The sequence below is a fragment of the Sus scrofa genome, chromosome 4, assembly GCF_000003025.6.
Source record: "Sus scrofa isolate TJ Tabasco breed Duroc chromosome 4, Sscrofa11.1, whole genome shotgun sequence".
Taxonomy (NCBI): Eukaryota; Metazoa; Chordata; class Mammalia; order Artiodactyla; family Suidae; genus Sus; species Sus scrofa.
This window is the reverse complement of record NC_010446.5, coordinates 106,688,317-106,700,508: the sequence shown is the minus strand read 5'-3', so window position 1 is coordinate 106,700,508 and position 12,192 is coordinate 106,688,317. Positions and strand designations below refer to the sequence as shown.

The 12,192-nt window shown below is 42.0% G+C and overlaps 1 protein-coding gene across 2 annotated transcripts in view; it reads right to left on the bottom strand.

Moving 5' to 3' along the window:
- Positions 1 to 8,407, bottom strand: part of PTPN22 (protein tyrosine phosphatase, non-receptor type 22) — a 66,000-nt gene extending 57,593 nt beyond the window's left edge. For both annotated transcript variants that reach the window (XM_021090718.1, XM_021090719.1), the window contains exon 1: positions 8,184 to 8,407. In XM_021090718.1, the coding sequence (XP_020946377.1) occupies positions 8,184 to 8,270 (87 nt within the window). In that variant the 5' untranslated portion in view covers positions 8,271 to 8,407. The remainder of the gene's footprint in view (positions 1 to 8,183) is intronic.

Here is a 12,192-nt window from a genome sequence, read left to right as displayed (position 1 = left end):
TTAAAAGAATTAAGACCTAGAAACATGCAACTAAATGGATTTTATAAACATAATGTAGAGCAAAAGAAGGAAGATATTAAAAAGGTATATATAGCATAATTTTACATAGAGTTCAAAAACAGGTAAAATTAATCTCTGTTGCTTAGTGATATATAGGCCTTGAGGCTATGCAGAAAAACAAAGAAAAAAAATAACATCATGATAGGTTTACCTCTAGTCTGGTGGGATCTGGAAGGATACCCCAAGGTATTTCTGGGGTGTGGTGTGGGCAATGTCCTATTTCTCCCCCCCCCTTTTTTCTTTTCCTTTTACAGATGCACCTGCTGCATATGGAAGTTCCTGGGCTAGGGGTCAAATGGGAGCTGCAGCTGCTGGCTATGTATTTTCTACACAGCAACAGCAATGACAGATCCAAGCTGCATCTGTAAGCTAATGTCCTTTTTTTTTTTTTTTTTTTTTTTCTTTTTAGGGCAGCACCTGCAGCATATGGAGATTCCCAGGCTAGGGGTCAAATTGAAGCTATAGCTGCCAGCCTTCGCCACAGCCACAGCAACAGGGGATCCAAGTCTTCGACCTACACCACAGCTCACGGCAATGCCTGATCCTTAACCCACCAAGTGAAGCCAGGGATCGAATACGCAACCTCATGGTTCCTAGTCGGATCCATTTCTGCTGTACCACAATGGGAATTCCAAATGTCCTATTTCTTGATTTGAGTGGCACTTATATAGATGCCTGCTTTATTACTAATTGTTAAATTCTATATGTATGTTTAAAGCACTTTCCTGTGTATGTTATATTCTACATTTTTTTGTTTGTTTTTTGGGTTTTGTTTTTTTGTTTTTTTCTTTTTTTCTTTTTTCTTTTTAGGGCTGCACCCACAGTATATGAAGGTTCTCAGGCTAGGGGTCCAATCGGAGTTACAGCTGCCGGCCTACACCACAGCCACAGCAACACAGGATCCAAGCCACGTCTGCGACCTATACCAAAGCTCACAGCAACACTGCATCCTTAACTCACTGAGTGAGGCCAGGGATCGAACCCGAAACCTCATGGTTCCTAGTTAGATTCATTTCTGCTGTGCCATGATGGAAACTCCTATATTCTACAATTTTTTTCTTTTTAAATTTAAGAAGTTAACACCAATGAAAAAATTGAAAGCAATAGAGTGGGAAGATGCGGAATGGACTAGGAGCACAGGCTTAAAAGTTGGATAGCTCTATTTCAAGTCTGAGTTACACCACTTATGAAATCCATGACCTCAGGTAAGTTGTTTAATTTCTCTGTTCCTCAGTGTCTAATACAAACACTATGCTGGTCGCTGAGGGTACCAAAATAAGCAGAACTAAACCTGAGCCTTACCTTTGTGGAGCGTCAATCTGATGGGAAAGCAGACATTAATCAAGTAATCACACAAATAAATGTAAGATTAGAACTGCAATAAGTGCTGCAAATAGCTTACTAAAGCTGGAGGAGTGGGAGGAGCAAAAAACGTTTTAAAAAATGTCTGATAATGCTAAGACCGTATTTGATATAGTTAGAGATGGAATGCTTCTCTGAGAAAGTCACCACCAAATTGATAGCTGAAGAACTATGAAGCGTTAACTAGGTAGAGGAGTATGAGGGAATATTCAAGCAGAGGTAACAGCATGTGCAAAGTCCCTGTGGCAGAGGAAGCAAGACAAGGGCAAGAAATTGAAGATGCTGTGAGAAGCAGGGAAGCACTTGACGGGTGGTCCAGGCAGGACTTTGCTGGCCATTCATTATAAAGGGCTTTTGGGGAAGTAAATGATGTTCTGTTTGTGAAGCTCTCAAGCACAGAGTCTGAAACTCAGTTCCATGGGTTAGTTATTATGAAAAGTGCATGAACAGAAAGTTCATATGAAGAAATGGAGACTGAGTATAGTCATGGGGACCTAATCGAACTGACAAGCTTTGGCACAGCAAAGGAAACCATAAAAAAAACCAAAAAGACAGCTTACAGAATGGGAGAAAAGTGTTTCAAAAGATGCAACTGACAAGGACTTAATCTCTAAAATATACAAACAACCGATACAACTCAACAGCAAAAAAGCCAACAACCCAATTGAAAAACGGGCAAAAGACCTGAACAGACATTTCCCCAAAGAAGATATACAGATGGCCAACAAGCACATGAAAAAACGCTCAACCACTGATTATTAGGGAAATGCAAATCAAAACTACTATGAGGTACCACCTCACACCAGTCAGAATGGCCATCATTAATAAGTCCACAAATAACAAATGCTGGAGAGGGTATGGAGAAAAGCGAATTTCCTTCACTGTTGGTGGGAATGTAAATTGGTACAACCCACTATGGAAAATAGTATGCATACTCCCATATGGTATAGAATTACCACTTAACCCAGCAACCCTACTCTTGGGCATATATCCGGACAAAACTTTCTTGAAAAAGACACATGCACCTGTATGTTCATTGCAGCACTAGTCACAATAGCCAAGACATGGAACCAACCTAAATGGCCATCCACAGACAGATTGAGAAGATGTGGCATATATACACAATAGAATACTACTCAGGCCATTTGCAGCAACATGGATGGAACTAGAGACTCTCATACTAAGTGAAGTAAGTCAGAAAGAGAAAGACAAATACCATATGATGTTACTTATATCTGGAATCTAATATATGGCACAAACGAACCTTTCCACAGAAAAGAAAATCATGGACTTGGAGAATAGACTTGTGGTTGGCAAGGGGGGAGGGGGAGGGAGTGGGATGGACTGGGAATTTGAGGTTAATAGATGCAAACTATTGCCTTTGGAATGGGTGAGCAATGGGATCCTGCTGTATAACACTGGGAATTATATCTAGTCACTTATGATGGAGCATGATAATGTGAGAAAAAAGAATGTATATGTGTATGTGTGACTGGGTCACCTTGCTGTACAGTAGAAAATTGACAGAACACTGTAAACCAGCTATAAGGGAAGAAAATTTTAAAAATCATTAAAATAAAATAAAAGAAAATAGTCATGGAAAATTTTCAGGTTCTGTAATCAAATAAACAAAATTAACAAAGGAGTTCCTGTCATGGTGCAGTGGAAACGAATCCGACTGGGAACCATGAGGTTGCAGGTTTGATTCCTGGCCTTGCTCAGTGGGTTAAGGATCCAGCATTACTGTGAGCTGTGGTGTAGGTCTAGGTAGCAGACACGACTCATATCTGGTGTTGCTGTGGCTCTGGCGTAGGCCAGAGGCTACAGCTCCGATTCGACCCCTAGCCTTCAAACCTCCATATGCCGTGAGTGCAGCCCTAAAAAGAAAAGAAAAAAAAATTTAACCTAACAAGTAGTATTTTATACTAATTAAATTAGAAACATAAAACATGTATGATTTTACTTGACAAAGTGTACGTATAGAGGCTAAGAGGATTTGGAATCAAACATACCACATTTCAAATCCTAGTTTGCCATTTCACGGGTGAAATGAAGATAATATTTTCCTCTTGGGTTGGTTGTAGTGATTAACATCACAAGTGGTAAACCACTTAGATTGCCTCGCATATGATAAGCAGTGAAAACATTTATCTATTACTATTTTTTTTAGATATTAAATTGAGACTAGCAAGGTCGTAGAGAAGATGATAAATTCAGATATTGCAAATTTTTCAAACTCTGTTGGAAACACATTTGGCAAAACTTAACCAATTAGATGCTAATATTCTTTGGTCCAGTAATGATACTTCGGGCGAATCTAGCCTCAGGAGATAATCCAAACGAAGGGAAAAACCACGTGGACCAACATGTTTATTTCGGTATTATCACTCATCATGAAAAAATTAGAAAGAGCTTAAATGTCCAACAATTGAGAAAGAATTAAAGTATATGGGTGCCTACTACGTGTCAGGTATTTTATATATTTATTTGATTAGCTCCACAGCAATTCTGCAAAGTGAATATTATTTGCTATCACTTTGTAGTTACTTTGTTCAAGGTCACATAGCTACTAATAGGCAGAAGGTAAATCCAAACCCAGATGTATACGACTCCAGAGGGGTTACAAGTACTGATGGCAAAGCAAGACTACCTGAACTCAAAACTCAGTTCTGCACCTTACAAGCGATGTGACCCTGAGCAAGTCACTTAACCTCTCTGTGTCTCAATTTCCTCATCCCTAAAAAGGAAATAATAACAGTGCCTCCTCAATAGATTAAATGAATTGATATATAAAAGGCTTTAGGACAGTTTCTGTAAGTATTAGCTATTACTATGATAATTACACTTTCATTATACTGCTCTGCATCGTCATTAATATAGATTTTAATCATCATGAGAGTCTTTTGTCATTTTAAGTGAAAATATGAAAAATTATAGCTATGTTTATAATTATGATAATATAAAAGGCATCCTATAAAAGGACAGAACTAGAATTTCTACAACCCCCAAAATAGTATTTGTTGGGATCTTGGTACTATGATGAATTTATTTTCTTTTAACTTGCAATGATTTTTTTTATAAAAATAACAACAATAAGGGCTTTTCTTTAAGTACCTTTAAGGAATTTTCTAGAGTGTGGTTGCATACTGCTATTTTTTTTTTTTTTGTCTTTTCTTTTTCTTTTTAGGGCTGCACCTGTGGCATATGGAGGTTCCCAGGCTAGGGGTTGAATCAGAGCTACAGCTGCAGGCCTACACCACAGCCACAGCAGCTTGAGATCTGAGCCGCATCTGGACCTACACCACAGCTCACAGCAACACCAGATCCTTAACCCACTGAGCGAGGCCAGGGATCGAACCCGCATCCTCATGGATGCTAGCCTGATTCATTTCCACTGTGCCGCAGCGGGAACTTCCTGCATACTGCTATGTCTGCTGTATAGAAACTATGCTATAGAACTAGAGATTACCATCAGGCTAGGGCCTTTGAGGGACTCAAGTTATTGGTTGAAGCATGGCACTATTGTATAAGAATTAATTCAACAGGCTCTGAAATGACAGATCCAGGTTAAATTTCATGTCTATGGCTAAAGAGCTGAGTGTGCTTGGGCCAATTATTTAACTTCTTAGAGACTTGGTTTTCTTATCTGGAAGTCAGAGATCAGAACAAGCTCATAAGGTTTGCTTAGATTTTTTTTTTTTTTTTTTCTTTTTAGGGCTGCATATGGAGGTTCCCAAGCTAGGGGTCAAATCAGAGCTGCAGCTACCATTGATGCACAGCCACAGCAACTAGGATCAAGCCACGTCTACCACCTACAGACCTATACCACGGCTCACGGCAGCACCAGATCCTTAACCCACTGAGCGAGGCCAGGGATGGAACTCACAACCTCATGGATATGAGTCAGTTTCGTTACTGCTAAGCCACAATGGGAACTCCGAGTTTGGTTTTTTTTTTTATATGAGTAATAAATAAGACAATAAATGTGATGCTTCCTTGACACCCCACCAGGACTATCACAGTTATATAAATATTTAATAGAGTAGTTAATGTTTAACATCTGCATCTCTAAGGCATCCTCTATTGTCCTAGAAGATAAGCTCTGCCAAAGCCTGGAGCATTGCATTGCAGAACCAGCATCTAGCATGATGCTTTGCACACAGTGAGCACTCAATAAATATTAGAGTGAATGCGTGAAAACCTTACAGGAGGGGTCAGTGGCAGTTTCAACTACAGAAGGATTATTGAGTTTAAGCTTGGCATGGGGAAAAATGGAAACAGTATGATATTGGCTCTAGCTGTCATAGCAGGGCTATGCGCTCTGCACAAGAGGGAAGTGGGGACAGAAATCAAAGCTAGGGACCCAGCGGGTTGGGGGGGCAGGGTGCACAGAGCATCTACCTGGAAGTGGAGAGGACTTTTGATAATTCCCACAGAGGCAGCCCTCTGCAGGCCTATGTCACAGAATCAGCTCCCAGATCTCAGAAACAGCACATCCTGGGAGAACATGTGAAGAGCTGAAGATGGAATGTGGGACGTGACCTAGTGGAAAGCCTTCCAATTTAAGGGCAGTTATTTACCTTGTCCAAGCAAGCAGCCTGACCCCATTCACACCCCGCACCCCATCAAAGCCACTCTCTGGTATCTCAGCTAAACCTTTAGGTGGGGCTGAGGGAGGGAAAGGCTCTGTTTTTCCACTGGAGGACATGAGTCAGTGAACAGTGAGGTTCCACTTAATCACCACCCAAAAACAAAGTCCTTAAACTCAGAAGCTAGAAGAGTAAGGAAGTGATTAATATAGAAGTCAATTTAGTGGTTATTCCTTGGCCTGGGCAGGACAGGGTGGGGTGAGGGACCAGATGGGGAAGGGTTTTTTTTTAACGGGTCTTCTGGGGTCTGACAGGGTTCTAATTCCTTGACCTGAGTAGTGGTTGCATTATCATTATACTTAAACATGTTGTGTGGACTTTTCTAAATGTGCTACAGTTCACAATTTCAAACAGCTGGGAAAAAAATGCAAACTGTCAAAAGTTTTTGAGCAGGGAAAAAAAACCAAATAACCAGATCTGTAGTCTTAAAAGATCACTTGGGTGTTGAATGGAAAATTGACTGAAGGTGGGGCAAGGCAAGAGGCAGAGAAAACAGGAGGTGAGGTAGCTGCTAGAATTTGGTGAGAGGTTATAATAACTGAGCTGAGAAAAGGTGAAATATTAGGGATGTAGTCTGTATTATTTTCTTTTCTATTTTTTTTTGTCTATATTATTTTCAAAAACACAACCAAAATAAAACAGAAGCTGCCACTGCCCCCTCAGCTCACGATTCACCTCTCTGCATTGGGTGAATCTGGCTCCAGCTATAGTCCAGTTATAGTCCAGGAGCAGATACATGTCTAACAGACACAGAGGCCAGGATTTCTGTCTTCCCTCCATCCCTGCTAACTCTACTCAAAGAGACTCAGATGCCTGGCCAGCGGCAGTTAGAGTGCAATTTTTCATGACACCACAATATAATCCAAGTTGAGCTGACACAGTGGTTTCTATCATAATAGGCAATAACTCAGTGATAAGAACCTAATCACTCGAGAACATTTACAAAGTGGTTTCACATCTATCTGCGAAATGTTAACTCCACGGGGGCAAAGGTTTTTGTTTTGTTCACTACCATATCCTCAGTGCCTAGAACTGAACTTGGTACACAGCAGGTGCTCATTAAGTGTTACTGAATGAACAGCCACATTTAAGCATTATTGTTGTGGATATTGAGACATCACAATAATCCTGTGCAGAGAGGCAGGGCCTGACTTATCCCCACTGCGGAAGTTAGAAAATAGAGACCAGGTGAGATCAAGGCACATTTCAAATAGTTGATCATTTGCTTGAGGACAGAATCATGATTTAATTTCAGATTTTACACTTAAACTCTCTTATTTTTCCCATTTCTTCACAGCTGAAAAGGTACAGTTTGAAGTCCCTACAGCTTCGAATCATCAGCTGGAAGTATTCCAAAATGCATGGTAGGTACCCTCAGATATCCTGTGTCCCCGGGCGAGCTGGCTCATTGAATGAATGAGGCCTGCTCAGCTGCCACTGCGTCAATAACCAGTTCCCCCGCAGGAGATGCCGTGTTCCCCTGGGTAATCAAACCCAGGTGATCCCAGGCTCCCTTGTGCTTATGTTTCTCACCATGTCCCTCACTTTTCTCTGCTCCCTGTCCTACCCCAGCCAGCAAAAGAAGGTTAAGGAAACCCTGTTATTGCCCAAAGACACGACAAAAAATAAACGTGGCTTGGTGCTCTTCAAAAGCCTCTGTCATCCAAATGGAACCCCACAGGAGGCCAAAAGGGTAATGCTCCATGAAAAGGGAACCTTGCTCTGGTTCCTCTTGATATGCATGAAAATGAGTCCTTTGAAACATAAACCTAGAACTCAGATACCTGGGAACTCCAGATGTTCAATGAATATTAGGTTTGTACCCCTGGAATGATGCAGGTCTTTTGGAGGATTCCCAGTCAACCTCCAAGAACTAGCACACAAAATATTCCAAACTATGTTTTGCTAAGAAAGCTAAGCTATCAGGCATGGTAGAGGACACCCGAAGGACACACACGCCACTTAGAGAAGTCACACTTTTAGGATGCCTTCTTCCCCCAAAGGTCTGATATGCACTTGATCACAAGAGCAATTTGGTCTAAAAGAATTGGACCATTGCAAGCAGTTAAACATCTATGTCACTAGCCCGACCGGGTCACATATAGGACTTACCAGAAATTCACTGGCAAACTCCTTTTTGTTATTTTTCTTGTTTTGGGCCTCATCCAGGAACTTCTGTAGGACTTCTCTTTGGTCCATGCTGCAGGGCAAGAGAGACCGTCTCTGAGCGGTTTAAAGGAGGGCATGTCAAATGTGTGTCATGGCCGAGACAGCACTGAGAAGCCACCGCTGCTGCCTGAGCAGAGCATGTTGAAGGCTGTGGTTTACTGACTTCATCACAAGCCCCAGAGGAAATTAGTGCGTAACCAGCCCTCTGTGGTCACACAACAAAGCCAGCACCTCACTCCTGGGCCCTAGTGCCTTCCTTCCCAAGAGAAGAACCTGATTACAAGTCAGGTTTGTAATACACAGGAGGCCAAGCAGAACATAGCTCCGAGTCTATTCTCCTCCATTGCCCTGAAGCCAAAGTCATTGTTTTTCTTGCTTCCTAGAGAAAAGGCAGAATTACAGGTCCCCATGGATGGATGGTCTCTTCCTAGTTCCCCAATGAGCACAAAGACCCTTTGATGCTTCTGATTCCTTGAGGCCCAGATGAACTCTATAAGGTTCATTTAACCGCAGAAGAGAGACAGACCCTGGAGTCTTCTCAGAAGTTTCTTGTCAGTGTGATCCTAGCAAACTTCTCTGCATCAGAGAAGGCAGTTTTCTTCAGAAAGTTTAAGTCTGCCATAGAGATCTCAACCTCTCCTTTGTGTGAAGCAAAGTCGGCTGCTTCTGACAGTCCACGTCTCTCCCAGGGCTGGGGAAGTGCTCACGTCCAGTAAGGGAAGTGCCGTTGAGTTCAGAACCCACCCCAGCCCTCCAGGACTTCTTGAGCTTCTTTGGGTTCTGGGTATAAAGACTGAGGGCACTGGTCTGTAAAGGATCCAGGAGCACAGTGGCCCCCAGAAGGAGCTCCTGACCGGGAAGATGGCACAAAACCCATGAATGTGGAGTTCCTGTGTGGCACAGTAGAAATAATTCCGACTAGGAACCATGAGGTTCCGGGTTTGATCCCTGGCCTCACTCAGTGGGTTAAGGATCCGGCATGGCCATGAGCTGTTTACGTTGCAGACATGGCGCTGCTGTGGCTGTGGTGTAGGCCGGCAGTTGCAGCTCCGATTCAACCCCTAGCCTGGGAACCTCCATATGCTGCGAGTGTGGCCCTAAAAGGCGGGAAAAAAAAAATCCCCTGAATGTCATGCTAGTAAAATATGAAGGAAGAGGAAAAAGAGTAAAAATCAACCACCCTGCCGGGAACAGTGCAAATTTCAAGGCTGAAAGCCCGAACAACTATCTCTAGAGAAGACACGTGTACTCTGCAGTCAATGCGGGAAGGCCACTGTTTCAGGAAGCCACGCTGTGCATGTCGCATTTGGCCCCTAATGGGGCCTTTCTGTTCTAGAAAAAGCTTCCATAGCTCAGCTTGCATAAATTCTCTCCTCAATGGGTACAGACCTACCCAAGAGTATCTCATTTGGTAACAGAACAAAATAAAAACCAGCATAACATATCTGTTTGAGGACAGAAATTCAACTAATAATATGTTAACAAAACTAGTCGGAAATAATCATGAAGAAAATTTGGAAATACACTGTTAGAACTTCCCCTATTTTTTTTTTTTTTTTGTCTTTTTTCTAGGGCCGCACCCACGGCATATGGAGGTTCCCAGGCTAGGGGTTGAATTGGAGCTGCAGCCACTGGCCTACACCACAGCCACAGCAATGCCGGATCCTTAACCCACTGAACAAGGCCAGGGATCAAACCCACAACCTCATGGTTCCTAGTCAGATTTGTTAATCACTGAGCCACAATGGGAACTCCAAAAGAAATTCCTCTATTTGATATTAGCAATCCTTTCTGTTTTGCAACATTTGTCTTTTTGGGGGAGTGCCGCACCTGGAGGGTCCTAGGCTAGGGGTCGAATCAGAGTTACAGCCACTGGCTTACACCACAGCCACAGCAATGCCGGATCCTAGCCATGTCTGTGACCTACACCACAGTTCACAGCAACACTGGATCCTTAACCCACTGAGCAAGGCCAGGGATCGAACCTGTCAGATTCATATCCACCGACCCATGATGGGAACTCCTCTGTCTTGCAACATTTTTTAAACTTCTTTCAGGACATGATTCTGAACACTCTTGGGCTGCATCTTCTTCACTGAGCCTTACAACCGGGAGGGAGAGGCCACTGAGGTATCTTGCTTACCGGCAATGTGAAGCCAATGAAGAATTTCAATCCTGATCTCCATAATAAATTAAATGAACTATAGGAGTTCCTGTTGTGGTGCAGGGTGTTAAGAACCCATCATTGTCTCTGTGAAATTGCAGTCTACCCCTGGCTTCTCTCGGTGGGTTAAGGATCCAACTTTACTGCAAGCTGTGTTGTAGGCCACAGATGTGGCTCAGATCCAGTGTTGTTGGGGCTGTGGCGTAGGCTGCAGCTACAGCTCCAATTCAACCTCTAGCCCAGGAACTTTCATATGCTGTGTGTGCAGCTGTAAAAATAAATAAATAAAATAAAATGAACCATAATTCTTCAACATCTGTTGAGAGCAGGATAGTATTTCTCAAATTATCCCTAACTAGCTTTAAAGGAAAATTCCCTGCTGCTCTAAATAATGCAATATTTAATGTGGCTTTTTTTTTTCTTTTTTCTTTTTAGGGCTACACTTGAGGCATATGGAAATTCCCAGGCTAGGAGCCACAGCTGCCAGACTGTGCCACAGTCACAGCAACTCATGATCTGATATATATCTGCGACCTACCCACAGCTCATGGCAACGCTGGATACTTAACCCATTGAGTGAGGCCGGGGATCTTACCAGCATCCTCATGAATACTAGTCAGGTTTGTAACCTGCTGAGCCACAATGGAATCTCCTAATGTGGCTTTTTATTTTTTTATTTTTTTATTTTTATTTTTTGTCTTTTTGCTATTTCTTTGGCCGCTCCTGCGGCATATGGAGGTTCCCAGGCTAGGGGTCGAATCGGAGCTGTAGCCACCAGCCTACGCCAGAGCCACAGCAACGCGGAATCCGAGCCGCGTCTGCAACCTACACCACAGCTCACGGCAACGCCGGATTGTTAACCCACTGAGCAAGGGCAGGGACCGAACCCGCAACCTCATGGTTCCTAGTCGGATTCGTTAACCACCGCGCCACGACGGGAACTCCGAATGTGGCTTTTTAAAAATATGAAATATGGGAAAAAAATTTTAAGAGAGAAAATTTCAAGTTCACAACAACTAAAACCATGTGAAAGTACGTACATAATTAAATGAAGACTAAAAGTTGCAGAAAAGAATCAATTTCATATGTGCTGGGATTAAGGATGGTTTTTAAAATGCTTCCTTTAAGATTATTTTCTAATTAGAAAAAAATGTATTCATTTGCTCAGCGAATTTATTGAATACTTGCTGAATGCTAAGCACTAGGTTTGAGGCTGTGTATACAATAGTGAACAAGCAGAACGTGGTGAAAACCATCCTTAACCAATAATAAAGCATCTTAGAATTAAAGTATAGACTTAATTACTGATAAAAATTAAAAGATTCCAAGCTAACTTACACATTTGCAAAGTAGCTAAGTATAACCTTAAAAGGAGAGTGATTTTTCTATATTTGGACAAGTAAGAGACATACAGTTTCATAATCTCTCTGTCACCTTAGAAAATCTTTACTTCCATCAGAATCAGAACTTTACTAAGGAATAAACAAAAAGATGGTGAGTAAAATAAAATTTAAATCTATTTTCCGCAAGCCCATATTGCAGAACAATTTCTCTTTTTGTTTTCTTCTTAGGGAGGGACAAGATGGAGATAGATATGAGATAAGAAAGAAAAACTCGCTTAGATATGATACAGAAGGATCTGAAAACAGTGTCTTCGCAGAACTGCAGATCTTTAAAAGCAAGCAGCCATGCTTAGGATTCTGCTCCACTGTAAAACTAAAAGATACAGAAACATCATGAAATAACCAAACCTCAAAAACCCACTTAGCTGAAAGGCCATTTCCTGAG